Raw genomic sequence first — 12750 nt, forward strand, 5'->3', positions numbered from 1 at the left:
TCAGACAGGGTACTACCTCAGATAAATAACATGACAAGATGTAAGCCTCTAAGAAGAGATGAACCTTATTCCTCTTATCAATCCGAGTCCACGTTTTGTCGGCACTCAGTACACATAGATAAAATCCTCATTCTTGAGATCCGTCATATCATGTAGCGCGTTATCCTCCTGCAAGGTCCTCTGCTGTCTCTGCTGCCCATCCTCTTCGAGCTCGATATCCACAGCCTTGCTCTGCTCCATGTTGCGGTTGCGCATCATCGACTCATCGACAACGACGGCATTCTTTCCGAGTTCTTCGCGGCGCTTAGCGTGACGCCTGTTCAGAAACATCAGATAGAATGGTATCGTGATGCCTAGAGCCGCAACGAGAACAAACATGATCAGGTTGGAGATGAGGCCAGGGCGGTACAAGGGCGCGTCACTGGGCTGGTAGATCAGGGGTCCTGTATCGGTCAGCATGCTACTCAGGTGATCGGCTTTTTCCGGGGCGATGCTCGTACCAACGATATTGCCGACGCACATGAAAGCGAAGACCATGCCGCTTGTCGTCTTCTTCTTGGTGTCCCCCGCCGTGTTCTGCGCCTGCCACGAGTAGACGAGTGGCGTGATGGCCGCCATGCAGCTGACGAGATAATAGCCAAAGAGCAGCACGGCCTTCTGTTCGCGGGGCACTGTGAGCATGAGTACCGAGCCGATGATAGGTAGGACTGCAGTTCCGGCGATGACAAGCCCCTTGCGTTGAAAGTGTGTTGCAATCCAACCGGTCCCCATGATGGCGATGATCTGAATGACCCCAAAGGGAATGTTGAACAGGATGGTCTGGAACTCGGTGTAGCCAAAGGAGCGAACAATCAGGTTGCCAAACGTTCCGATGCCGCCACTGGCGATGGAAATGGCCAATATCAATATGGACCAGCACCAAGTCTTGACATCGAGGAGGGTTTCGATGGCATGGTCCCAGCGCCACTGGCGGGAGGCGACACCCATCTGGTTGGCACGCAGTCGCTCGACGGCGATGAGCTTTTCACGTTCCTGTAGATACTTGGTCTCCATCGGGGAATCGGGCATGAGTATGAGCACAATGACGGCCCACACAATCGTGAGAAGGCCACAGAAGAGGAAGATGACCTGATAGCGGTACAAGCTATCACTCTTGATATGGCCGAGGCCGTAGGTCGCCAGACTCCCAATGATGAAGGTGAGGCCATTCATGGCGCTCCAAGCAGACGTGACCTGCCGGGATCGTCAGTCTCGAGTGGACAGGTGTGCACAGGCAGTCATCTCACCATTGTCTGCTCCTGTCGCCTCCACCACATCTGCGTCACAGCAACGCAGCTCGGTGCAATCATGGCCTCGAAAGTGCCCAAACAAAACCTCATGCCGAGCAGACCAGCAAAGTTTGTGGGCGCTGCCATGATAGCCTGCGATACGCCCCAGAGGAACACGGCGCTGGCGATGACCTTTCCGTAGGGCAGCTTGACAAGGATGAAGGCTGCAGCAGGCTGCCAGACGAGCTGGGCGAAGTACAGGATACTGCTAAGCCAGGAGTACTGGCGGCCGACCAGATTGGCATCTTCAATGATGCCAAAGATGGACACATAGCTGAGCGAGCTCTTGTCGAGCTGCTGAAAGAAGTAACTGCCGAGAAGAATGGGTAGAACACGCCAGTTGATGCGACGCAGGACGGCGCGTTCCTCTTCGTAGGTGTAGGAGATTTCGCCATGGGCAGCGAGGAACTCGGCAGCCTTTTCGCGCAAGGCATTAGGGCCAGCCGGTGTCGGCGTGACAGAATCGCTGGGCGTCGCTTCGCTGTAAGATGTAGCCATGTTGGCGGGTCTTGGAAAGCAAGCAAATTCGGGCGAAATGGTTGATACCTCAACCTTGACACTCAAGGTGGTTCTTTCTGCTGCTGATTTTCCATCGCTATTCAGTCCCATCCAGCGTTTTTATTCTCTCATGATGCGTCGATCTCGTCGAGATCGTCGCCTTGCGCTGCCATGCTTCCCCGCAAAGAGACGTTACCAGCGATGCTTGACCTGAGTCAACTGCCATAGAACGTCACACGGCATGCGCAAGCACCTCAGCGGCACTGACTTTTAGCCGTACCACAACCCCGGACTCGGAAGTGCGGCAGGCCTGGCGGCTCACGCATGGCAGTGGCCGGGGTAACAAACTTGTCTCCGACGAAGGGTAAGAGAACGACATGGCGTCGCAACGCTACTGAGCTACAGGATCGACTCCACGAGACTAACTATCGTGGACAGCTGTTCATTGGGGGAAAAACATGTCCGAAGGGGAAATATTCGGTCCAAGATGGGGACGAGATGAGTGGGAACGCTATTCAAATATGTGAGGATCCTCTCTGAGTAGATGGCCGACAGAGGAAAGGTCCGGCACTGAGTGGGTGCTGCGTCGGGGCATTTTCAACGGCTTGTTGGCTGGACCTGGCGTCCGCAGCGATTGTGACAGCGGCAGAAAGGCTAAGCTCGTAAGAGGCCCAGCGGCCCACAAAGGCACCCCACCTGATGCCACTCTGTGGGGGAGGGGGGAGGGGCAAGGAGGAGGAAGGAAAGAGGGAGAAGGAGGGGTCATGGAAGTTTTGCACCTTCTCGCTGGGTTCTGCCTGATTTCGGCTGCTGGGAGAAAGCCCGCCGAAGCCTTTTGCTAGCTCTGTCCACCATTGGCCATGATGGCATTGTTTCGGTGGCGGGGGCCGAGCTCTGTCCTGGATTGACGCTGCAGGAGCTGGTCACTTCACCAGTGAGGGAAGGAATAACTTGAGCGAACCTGCTGCTGCTACTTTCTGCCGGCCTTCTGTTGGACTGACAGACGACACCAATCAATCCCACCAGTTCCGAACAGCCTTCATCGCCTCCGTCCACGTACCATCGAGTCGAGATCATGTCTGACGGAAGGAAAAAGTACGCCGTCGTCGGCACCGGTGGCCGCTCTGGCTTCTTCTACTCGGCCATCGCCAAGGACTACAGCACAACATCCTGCATCGTTGCCCTCTGCGATACCAACCAGACGCGCATGAACTATGCAAACGCCAAGCTCGCCTCTCTCGGTCACGGCGAGGTGCCGACCTTCCTCGCCGCCGACTTTGACAAGATGATTCAGGAGACCAAGCCCGACGAGGTCATCGTCACGACCATGGACCGCACCCACAACAAATACATTGTGCGAGCGATGGAGCTCGGCTGCAACGTCATCACCGAGAAGCCCATGACCATTGACGCCCCTAGGTGTCGCGAGATCTTCTCCGCCGTCGAGCGCACCAAGCAAAACGTCCGCGTCACGTTCAACTACCGCTACGCCCCGCACAACACCAAGATTTTCGAGATCATCCGCTCGGGTGCCATTGGCAAGGTGACGAGCGTCCACTTTGAATGGATGCTCAACACGAGCCACGGCGCCGACTACTTCCGCCGCTGGCACCGCGACAAGCGCAACAGCGGCGGCCTCCTCGTCCACAAATCGACCCACCACTTCGATCTCGTCAACTTTTGGCTGCAGTCCCGTCCCCAGACCGTCTACGCCACCGGCGACCTCGCTTTTTACGGACGCGAGAACGCAGAGGCCCGCGGCGTCACCGACTTCTACACACGCACACACGGCAGCGACGTCGCCAAGAAGGACCCCTTTGCCCTGCATCTGGAGAACAGCGAGGCCCTGAAGGGCATGTACTTGGACGCCGAGCACGAGGACGCCTACTACCGCGACCAGAGCGTGTTCGGCGACGGCATCAGCATCGAGGACACGATGAACGTCCTCGTCAAGTACCGCAGCGGCGCGAGTCTGACCTACTCCTTGACGGCCTACGCCCCATGGGAGGGCTTCCGTGTCAACTTCAACGGCACTGGCGGCAGGCTCGAGGTGGAGGTTGTCGAGAACAGCTACGTCAACTCTGGCGGTGACCAGGCCGACGAGGGCTCGCTCGAGAAGAGATCCATCGTACTGCGGAAACTGTTCGAGAAGCCCCAGGAGATTGAGCTCGGTGAGAGTGTTGGTGCTCACGGTGGTGGCGACACGGTGCTGCTGAACGACCTCTTCGGCGAGCCCGTGTCGGACGAATACATGCGGGCGGCGAGTCACGTTGACGGTGCCGCGTCTATCCTGACGGGCATTGCGGCAAACCGCTCCATCGCGACGGGGCAGGTCGTTAATGTCGATGACATCCTGCAGGTGCCGGAGAAATAGGGGAGGGTTGGCCACAAATGACACACCACGCTAGAACATAGACACACGTTTGACTTGCACTACTGGATGATTATGTATGACTGCTTGAATTCCACGGACTGCTTTCATTAGAGAATGTGAGAATCAGATCATGATGCCCCGTTACTGAAAATTCCCTGCATCGTTATCCCAAGGCCTTTGCGAAACCCGCATCACAGATGTAATCGGCGAAATCCCGCCCGCGCTTCCGTGCCGCCAGCCGCTGGCCCTGCGATATCTTGCCCTTCTCCAGGTACTCTATGTAGGCGCAGAGCACACTGTATGTCGCGTGGGGGTTATTGGAAAAGTCCCACTCATCCGTGACAGCCTCTTTGAAGCTGCCGTCGTAGGCCTTGGAGAACCACCTGCTTCGAAGAAGGACGGATCGATCAGCTTCGAAGCTGATGCCGTCCTTGGACGTGATTCTGACCATCCTGGCATCCGATAAGTGTTTTGGCTACCTGGACGGGAAAGGGTGATCCTACTTTGGAAGCGGGGAGGCGCGCACGTGTAAATTGGCCGTTGAGGATGGACTCACACTTGGGTGCCAACGATTCCGAGCTGGGCGGGAATGAATGCCATTTTTATAGTCTCGGGATACAATATACTCACTCGGGGTCTTTCGTATAAACATGCACATGGCATCGAGCGGAATTCTTCGGGCGTACGTTTCGTCATGAGGTACCAACCACACTGCACTTTGAGTGACAACCGTTCCAGCGCCGCCTCATGACCTGGTTGGGACCAAGGTCGCGCCCAAGCCCGGAAATCTTGCACTTCGGACTTGCGCATTGGCCGCAAATACGCCCGAAAGTGCACTTTCGGGCAGCCTTACTGCGTACTTGGCTGCAGGCCGGGTCAGGCAGCGAAGTAAAACGACTGTGCCTCGCTCTGCATGGGTTTGCTTACACGCCGCCTGACCATCTGCACCAACGAGAAACAATCGCTGAACGAGAATGACTAAGCAATACCCGCTAAAAGTCTGATGTCCAGACGTCTCACGACGAAAATCTCCACCTGCACTATAATACAACGACAAAACACCAAAAATATCAAAAACATACAACATCAGGGATTCGCTGGTGGTCACCCACCCAACTACTAGTCCGACCCTTACTGGCTTATCTATGGGAGAGCGGACGGGATCCCGAGTTCTCCAGTAGGTATGGTCGTATGTGCTGAAGTTTCATGATTGGAAACACCATATCGGGCTACGCAAGGGCCCTCAAAGTGAATACACGGCGGCAAAAGCCTACTTGAAGACCTTCTTGCTCGAGCCTCATTCGTGTAAGAAGTCCGACTGTCGCTCTCATAAGGCGCCCTTACAACTTTCATCCAGTCTACAAGTCGACACAACTAACCCCCTCAGAATCTTCGTCTGCAAACCTCTGATTTATCACAGAGTATAAGAACACATGAAGCACTCTGATTCTGTGCCATGGATTGGTCTCGTACTTCCTCGCCAGCATACTAGTGCGTGCCGGATCTGCCAAGTATCAAAAGTCCAAAATCCCTCGACGTTGAACATGACGAGCCAGAACACCAAAACAGTAGCTTAACACGAAACAAGACATTCACGACCCAAATAACAACAAACACACCAACTCAATCCCTCGGCAACCTCGCCGACTCCCGAGCCCACCTCCTCCGCGCCGCAGCCCCCGTCGTGCAATTCGAAGGCCCGGCCCCAGCACTCGCAACAACAAACTGCACCGCCTCGGCCACGTACGCCGCGTTGCTGAAGTAGCTCAGATGGACGGGGATGCTGTCGCCGCCGGCGCAGAAGCGGTCGTTCGTGTCGCAGAACGAGAGCGTCTTGGCCGGCACGTCGCCGCACTGCGTCATGTCGCGCGTCTGGAAGATCTGCCCACGATGCCAGTCAGCATCTTGTCTTGTACGAGGAGCCACAGGACCCAGGGAGAATGGGCAAAACATACACCTGCCTCTTGACTCGTGCCGCGGTTCGAGGGCAGGCCCGGCACGAAAGTCGGGTCTCCGGCCAGAATGACCGCTGCAACTGCACCGCTGTCAGCACACTTGACTATACAACGAAAGCATCTAGATCGTGTGCAGATCGCGAGACTAGGATCGGACACGCACTGCTCCCCCCAACAGCGGAGGCCTGCGCCGCACTAGGCGTGAAGCCGCTGAGGCTCGACCCGCACAGCGTATCGAGCGCGACATGGGCGCCCTGCGAGTAGCCCATGACGACGAGCTTCGTCTGCGGACAGGCGGCGGTCTGCTGCGTCAGGAGGTCCGTCATGGAGACGACGCCGGCGGCGACGGAGGGCGGGTACGGGTTCAGCTGGGCCGGGTAGTCGAGGGGTGTGACGACTGCGCCGGGGATCTGCTGCGCAGCTGCTGAGGAAATGGCGCCCATGAGGCCGACGCCGGGCTGTTCTGTCGAGCCGCGGGCGACGATGATGTTGACCGGCGCACAGGCTTGTTGGGCCAGGGTTTGGGGGAGGGCGAGGGCTAGAGCCCAGGAGGTCAAGGTCGTACGCATTGTTGGCCGCGTCGTTTTCCAAACGGCGCTTGATACTTGAAGCCGCTTCCGAAGCTGTATTTTATTCTGTACCGACTTGAAAAATAATGGCATCTCGTGTCGGGGGCTCTACAGACCTTTATCTCTTCAGGTGCCCTGCATCAAGGCGACGATGGGCGACAACAAGACGCATCGTATCGCCAGACCGCCCCGTGGTTGCCCCTGGCTTCCCCCCTCTCTCTCGCTCGTCAACTCGCCCTGCAGCCATGCTTGCGAGAACTGACACTGAACAGGCATGCCCTTCTTTGGCCTTAGTTGCGTCGCGAGCTGTGCAGTGGTAGATGCTTCCCGCAACTTCTTCCCCTTTAGGCTTGGGCTGATGGATCCCGCCTTGCAGCGATGCAGCAAAACCTCCACCAGAACACGCTCATTTGAGACCTCACCGAACCCAGAGCTCAATCTAAGAAAAGCCGAGGCACGGCGCGCATGAGGGGGCCGCTCAGCGCATCGAGAGACTCCAGCTGCGTTTGTTCCTTTCTTCTGTCTATCGTTTCATTATGTCAATGTTGGCATGGCCAATCGCATTCATTTGTTTCGGATGTGATGTTGAGGCGAAACGGCAATGAGGGTCTCCATCTCCATGGCCAAATTCGTCCCGCGTTGCGACAGCATCCGGAGAGGCAGCGCCACTAATCTATGCTTCCAGCTTCCACACCCTCCTGCCTCCGAAATACGTCTCTTTCATCTGAGCCTTCGGTAGGCTCTCAGCCTTCCACTCCATGTCAACAATGACAAAATCAGCCATCTTTCCCACCTCCAAGCTTCCTGTCCTCTCCTCAGCGAACACACTGGCCGCCGCGCCCTTGGTACCAGCCACGATCGCCTCGCACACGCCGAGTCGGAAGTTCTCGTTCACCGTCACCTCGTACTCGGGCTCCCTCGCTGATCGCCTCGTCGACGCCACGTACACGTTCTGCAGCGGCGCCCACGGCGCCGTCGGGCTGTCACTTCCCAGGGCCATCAACGCTCCCGCATCGGCCATCTCTCGATACGCGAAGGCCCTCTTGCACCGCTCCGAGCCGATGAGGCGCGGCCATGCCCGCAGGATTGCCGGGTCGGCGTGGACAGGCTGGATGGAGGCTGTCAAGTTGAGGTCACCCAGCCGCTTGGCGTCCTCTGGCGATGCAAGCTCAAGATGCTCGATACGATGACGACGACCAGGCGTAGTGTGCTTTTCGAGAACGTCGACGGCCATCTTGATGGCACCGTCGCCGATCGCGTGCAAAGCAATTTGCAAACCTGCAGCGTCGGCTTGCGCGACGATAGGCTCAAGGTCGGCTTGCGCCCAGATCGGCGGCGGGGAATCGGCGGGTGCATAGGGCTCGGAGAGGTAGGCCGTGCATGCGTCGATGATGCCGTCGCACACAATCTTGATGCCGGCAATGCGCAGGTCTGGGGAGGTAGAGGCGTTAAGCTGGCTGTGCAGCTCAATGGCGCGCCGAACCTGAGCGTGTCTGGCCTCGGCGTCGTCGGAGGGCTTGATAAGCCAGTAAGCGGCGATGCGCATAGGGAGGTCGGGTTTGGCGGCGCGCAGGGCGACGAGGGCATCCCAGGCCGGCTCGTCCATGGCCATCTCGACAAGGCCGGTGTAGCCAGACGCGTTGTAGGTCTCGACTGCAGCAAGAATGGCCTCCTGACGCTCGGCCATGGGGGAGACCTTGGCTTGGTGCGGCCAGACGATGGACAGGACGGCACCTTCGCTGAGCACACCGTTGGGCTTGCCGTTGGCATCGCGATGGATGGTGCCGCCGGCGGGGTCGGGCATGTTGGCAACACCAAGCTCTTCGAGGCCTGCGCTGTTGCACCATGTGGAGTGCAAGTCCTTGGTGTCGATGAAGATGGGGCGCGGGTCAATGTCGTCGAGCATGGAGGCATCAGTGCCTTCCGGGGTCATTGAGTGCATCCAGCCCTTGCAGAGTATACGAGGCACCTCAGGATTCGCCTCGGCGTAGGTCTTGATGGCGATGCGGATGTCTTCGAAAGACTTGCAGTGATCAAGCGAAACTTTGCGCAGAGACTGGCCAAGGAGGAGTAGATGCATGTGGCCATCGACGAAACTGGGGAGGATAGTTTGTTGGGCGAGGTCGGTGGTCGTCACGTCGGCGGCGCCCCGGATGGCCGCGACCTCTTCACGCGTGCCTATGGCTCTGATGAGACCATCCTGCACAAGCATGCTGTCGGCGAAGACGGGCTCGCCGGTGAGGCCAGGGGTTGACTTGGCGAGAATGCGGCCATTGACGAAGAGGGACGAGGGGGGGTTGTCAACCGACATGGTGGCTGTGATGGCTGTTCTGGTGATGGACGTCGGGGTGATGCTAGACGAAGAGGGGGAACGTCGGGCGGAGGTCTGTCTCGATGACGATTTGGCGAGGCTTGAAGGAGGAGAAGGGAGAAGTTGAAGTTGGCAAGGGAAGAGCTCGAGACAGGAGAAAAAACGTCGACGGTCAGAAAGTCTTGCTCCCAGCTCGGCCGAGGCAACATGGCATCAGATCAGGTCACGTCGGCCAGGGCAAGTCCCATTGAGGGGCACCATCCGTCTCTGAGCGCGCCCTGGTTGCATCTCAGGGCGTGCCAAATGTTGGTAGTGAAAACACGCGGGGGAAGGTCGAGCCTGCCCCGCATTGGTGCCCCCCCTCCCTTCGTCTCGACCTTCCGCAGCGGCATCTTCCAGCGGTCTCAGTGGTTCCCTACCTGCACTTCCACTATGGACGGCGCTGCCCAGCACCTAAAAAGGGGTCCACGGGAACCCCCACTACCGCCCATGCCTTAGTGTCGCATGCACGCGATCACCTATCAGCAACTGACTCTGACTCGCTATCAGGTTCTGTCCTGCACGTCAACGTCAGGGATCCGATCTGATAAGCTCGTGCTGGCTATCGTTTTGCCGATAGCTTGTGATGTCAGAGGGTTCGGACACAGGGTGTAGGGCGTTGCTGGGGCCGCCTTAAGCGCATAAGCATGCAGTGTTCCACGGAGGTGTACTCGCACCTTTCATTCACGTACCTCCACCCTGCACCTGGTCATAGTGTCACTGGCGGCGAGGGAGGTAGCACATAAGCTGTTTTGAAGACTAAATTGGAGACGCTCGGCTCGAGCTTTGGTAAAGGTAGCATTTGCATATGCGCCTGTTCGTATGGTACGGACGTAACGCCAGATGTGCAATCCAGAGCACTTCCAAGTCGTCCCTTTTCAGGCACGATGCGGTCATTTCGTTCATCCCAATAGACTCATCGTATCACTCTCTCAAGTTCCGCATCTTCTTCTGACCCTCAACAATTTCTCTCGCTGGTTCCTCGCCAGGGATATCCGCATCCTTCACTCGCTCAAAAGGCACCACACCCTTGTTCCTCGCCTGGTTCTCGTCAAACGTGCCATACATATCAACACTGTCCTGCATGCCCGCATTCTTCGGCCTCGATATGAGACACAGCACCGTGTACAGCACAGCAGCTTCGGCGAACCCGAAAAGATAGTTGCCGAGGAAGTACTTTTGCAGGCCGTCCGACACGGTGACGCTCGGGTTAACATTGGCTATCATGCCCGGCATGGCAGGCACAAAGCAGATGACCCACGCGGCGAGCGCACGCCAGTGAATGCCCCATGTGTACCAATAACTTCCGTCGCGTGAGCCTGTGTAGAGCTGGCTGAGCTCGACGCGCTGCCGGCGGACGACGAAGTAGTCGACGATCATGATGCCCGTCAGGGGTCCAAGAAAGACGGAAAAGGAAGCTGCAACGGCGACGAAGACGGAGGCCGTGTTGTAGAACTCCCAGGGCTGCACAGCCCAGGACAGCAGCGCGCTTAGGAGGGCACCGCGCTTGATGGTCAGGAACCTGGGGAAGAGGCCGGCGAGGTCCATACCCGCAGCGAACGAGTTACCCATGATGTTCTCGGCGATCTGACCGATCACGAAGCCCAGGGAACAGAAGAACGCTGCGGCGCGGGCGCCGGGCGAGTAGTCGTCGATGAGCCATTGCAGGATGACTGAGAGTGGGTTCCAGAAAGGTTCCTCGAGCCCCCAAATGGACATGGACGCCGAGGCTGTGATGATGGCAAATATGGGGACAATCATTCCCGGAACCAGCAGGGAAAAGGCCATGCCGGGAACTTGAAGGCCCTGTCGGCGGGCGAAGCGGGTGAAATCGCTTTGGTTGACGATGCCGGCAGAGATGACGCCAAGATTGCTGATAATACCATAGACCCAGGCCCAGCCGGTGGAGAGGACGCCAGGCTGGCGAGCGCCCGATGCGAAAAGGGGTCCAGTCCCGCCGTTAACGCCGGCCCAGATGGTGATAGCCAGCATAACGATGAGGACGATCACGTTCGCAGTGATGACATAGGGCTTCGAATTTTCAGGGCGGATGAGCTGGAATCATGAGCATCATGCTTGATCATCAGGGTTGGAGATTGGCCTACCAAGAAAGGCACCGAGATGAGGTGGAACAGCAGGAATCCGATGAAGTCACGAGTGACCATGTTGGCGCTCGCTGCAAATGTGTTCTCCATGTTCAGAAAGCTTGAGCTCCAGCTGCTGATCATTGCTGAGACGCAAAGACCACCGAGCCATGCCTGCGATCCGTACCATACGATGGACAGCATGATTCGCATAGCTTGTGTGATGTAAGCACCGCGCATGCCAAGGATCATGCGCTGGTGAACGGCGAAGCCAATGTGCCATTCTCCGCCGATCCATCCATTGCCGATAATGAGGGCGATCATGAGTATGCGAGCAATAATCATGAGGCCAATCGTCTGAGGCACAGTCAGGCCAAGGGACAAGAGTGAGGCGGCACCCGTCCAGGCTGAAATGCACAGGCTGCGACAGTCAGCGTGGATGCCCACCCCATAGAAAGATGAAGAGTGAGAACTCGCTTTGCGATAGAACCCCAACCCAGGTAGGCCCAGATTCCCCAGTTGCGACGGCTTGGGGGAAGAGGCGCAATGTCGGGATTGATCCATTTATCCGTCTCGTAGCCATGCTCGTGGTCATCGGCGACACGAATCCTCTCGACAATGTTCTTCCACATGACAATGGTCTTAAGGCTCTGAGCTTTTGACTTCCGGTGTTGTGCAGCCCAGTCGAATCCGAGCGGAAAGAGACACGAAAGATGTCTGTAGAGCTTGCTGGGCTGTATCACTTTTTGAAGACGAGGGGGCTCGGTCTGGCCACCTGTGATGATGGCATGCAGCTCTAGATCGACTCAACTTGGTCCCGCAGGAGGGGTTGCCGGAAGCCTTATATGAAGAGGGTATAGCACTGCGTCGCCAGAAGGTCGTGGGGGTTCCCAGGGTAGCACTATGATGCACAGGATTTATTGGCTGGAGCTTGTCTATCGCGCAGGAAGGTGAGGGTGTGCTTGGCAGAGTTTGACTCGTCTGGGCTCCCCGCAACTGCACCATCAATCCGGGGTGGTGAGGATAGTCAGTTGCTGTCGAGACCCTGCTGATGAGTGGCAGGCAAAGAGAGGACTAGGAAAAGATCAGCGAGCCGCACGTAGCGAGATCGTTAGAGCTGCTGAAGATTCCATGTCCGATCATGGCTGGACGACCGTGGCCGCTGGAGGCCAGTGGGCCTATTTTTCGCAAGGCTAGGGCGATCCTGCAAACTGGTGACGGGTTATCGTTTGGCTGGACTGGTTCTTCCTCTAAATCATTTGCGGCAGCAACAAGGGGGCGGATTGCGGGATCCTTGATCGCTCGTCGCTTTTTCTCTGTGATGGCTCGAGGTGCTCGGAGAGTAGATCGATTCTGGAAATTGATCACCCCACCTGAACGGAGTGCGATGGAGCTAAGATAGCATAGATAGTGACGTATCATCTCAGAGGGATGCATGCTCGGCGTTCAGGCGCGGAACTACGTACCGATGTCGGGGTCTGTCGGATCCAATGCTCGGGGCCGGACACTGACAACGAAGAACCCCACCATGACCTAGGTAGGTACCTGGGTGCCACTTGCCCGTCCGCTATGCTGCCCCTCATTTGCAAATG

At 57.3% G+C, this 12750-nt stretch overlaps 6 protein-coding genes across 6 annotated transcripts; 1 reads left to right on the plus strand and 5 right to left on the minus strand.

Annotated features, from left to right (window-relative positions):
- Positions 1-105: 105 nt before the first annotated feature.
- Positions 106-1826, minus strand: D7B24_002761 (uncharacterized protein; the record flags this gene model as incomplete). The annotated part of the gene is made up of 3 exons (XM_028636962.1): positions 106-443; positions 501-1233; positions 1287-1826. The coding sequence occupies 3 exons, from the start codon at positions 1824-1826 to the stop codon at positions 106-108; spliced, it is 1611 nt and encodes a 536-aa protein (XP_028497541.1).
- A 1075-nt stretch (positions 1827-2901) lies between these two features.
- On the plus strand, positions 2902-4200 carry D7B24_002762 (uncharacterized protein; the record flags this gene model as incomplete). Its single annotated transcript, XM_028636963.1, has 1 exon — positions 2902-4200. One exon carries the CDS (start codon positions 2902-2904, stop codon positions 4198-4200), a length of 1299 nt encoding a protein of 432 aa, XP_028497542.1.
- A 163-nt stretch (positions 4201-4363) lies between these two features.
- Positions 4364-4800, minus strand: D7B24_002763 (uncharacterized protein; the record flags this gene model as incomplete). The annotated part of the gene is made up of 2 exons (XM_028636964.1): positions 4364-4652; positions 4757-4800. The coding sequence occupies 2 exons, from the start codon at positions 4798-4800 to the stop codon at positions 4364-4366; spliced, it is 333 nt and encodes a 110-aa protein (XP_028497543.1).
- A 1023-nt stretch (positions 4801-5823) lies between these two features.
- On the minus strand, positions 5824-6724 carry D7B24_002764 (uncharacterized protein; the record flags this gene model as incomplete). Its single annotated transcript, XM_028636965.1, has 3 exons — positions 5824-6081; positions 6156-6235; positions 6319-6724. 3 exons carry the CDS (start codon positions 6722-6724, stop codon positions 5824-5826), a joined length of 744 nt encoding a protein of 247 aa, XP_028497544.1.
- Positions 6725-7397: 673 nt separating this feature from the next.
- Positions 7398-9035, minus strand: D7B24_002765 (uncharacterized protein; the record flags this gene model as incomplete). Its single annotated transcript, XM_028636966.1, has 1 exon — positions 7398-9035. One exon carries the CDS (start codon positions 9033-9035, stop codon positions 7398-7400), a length of 1638 nt encoding a protein of 545 aa, XP_028497545.1.
- A 963-nt stretch (positions 9036-9998) lies between these two features.
- THI7 (thiamine transporter thi7) lies at positions 9999-11790 on the minus strand (the record flags this gene model as incomplete). The annotated part of the gene is made up of 3 exons (XM_028636967.1): positions 9999-11129; positions 11180-11565; positions 11655-11790. 3 exons carry the CDS (start codon positions 11788-11790, stop codon positions 9999-10001), a joined length of 1653 nt encoding a protein of 550 aa, XP_028497546.1.
- Positions 11791-12750: the final 960 nt, after the last annotated feature.

This window comes from Verticillium nonalfalfae (genome assembly GCF_003724135.2).
Source record: "Verticillium nonalfalfae strain VnAa140/NRRL 66861 chromosome Unknown scaffold_17, whole genome shotgun sequence".
Classification (NCBI taxonomy): domain Eukaryota; kingdom Fungi; phylum Ascomycota; class Sordariomycetes; order Glomerellales; family Plectosphaerellaceae; genus Verticillium; species Verticillium nonalfalfae.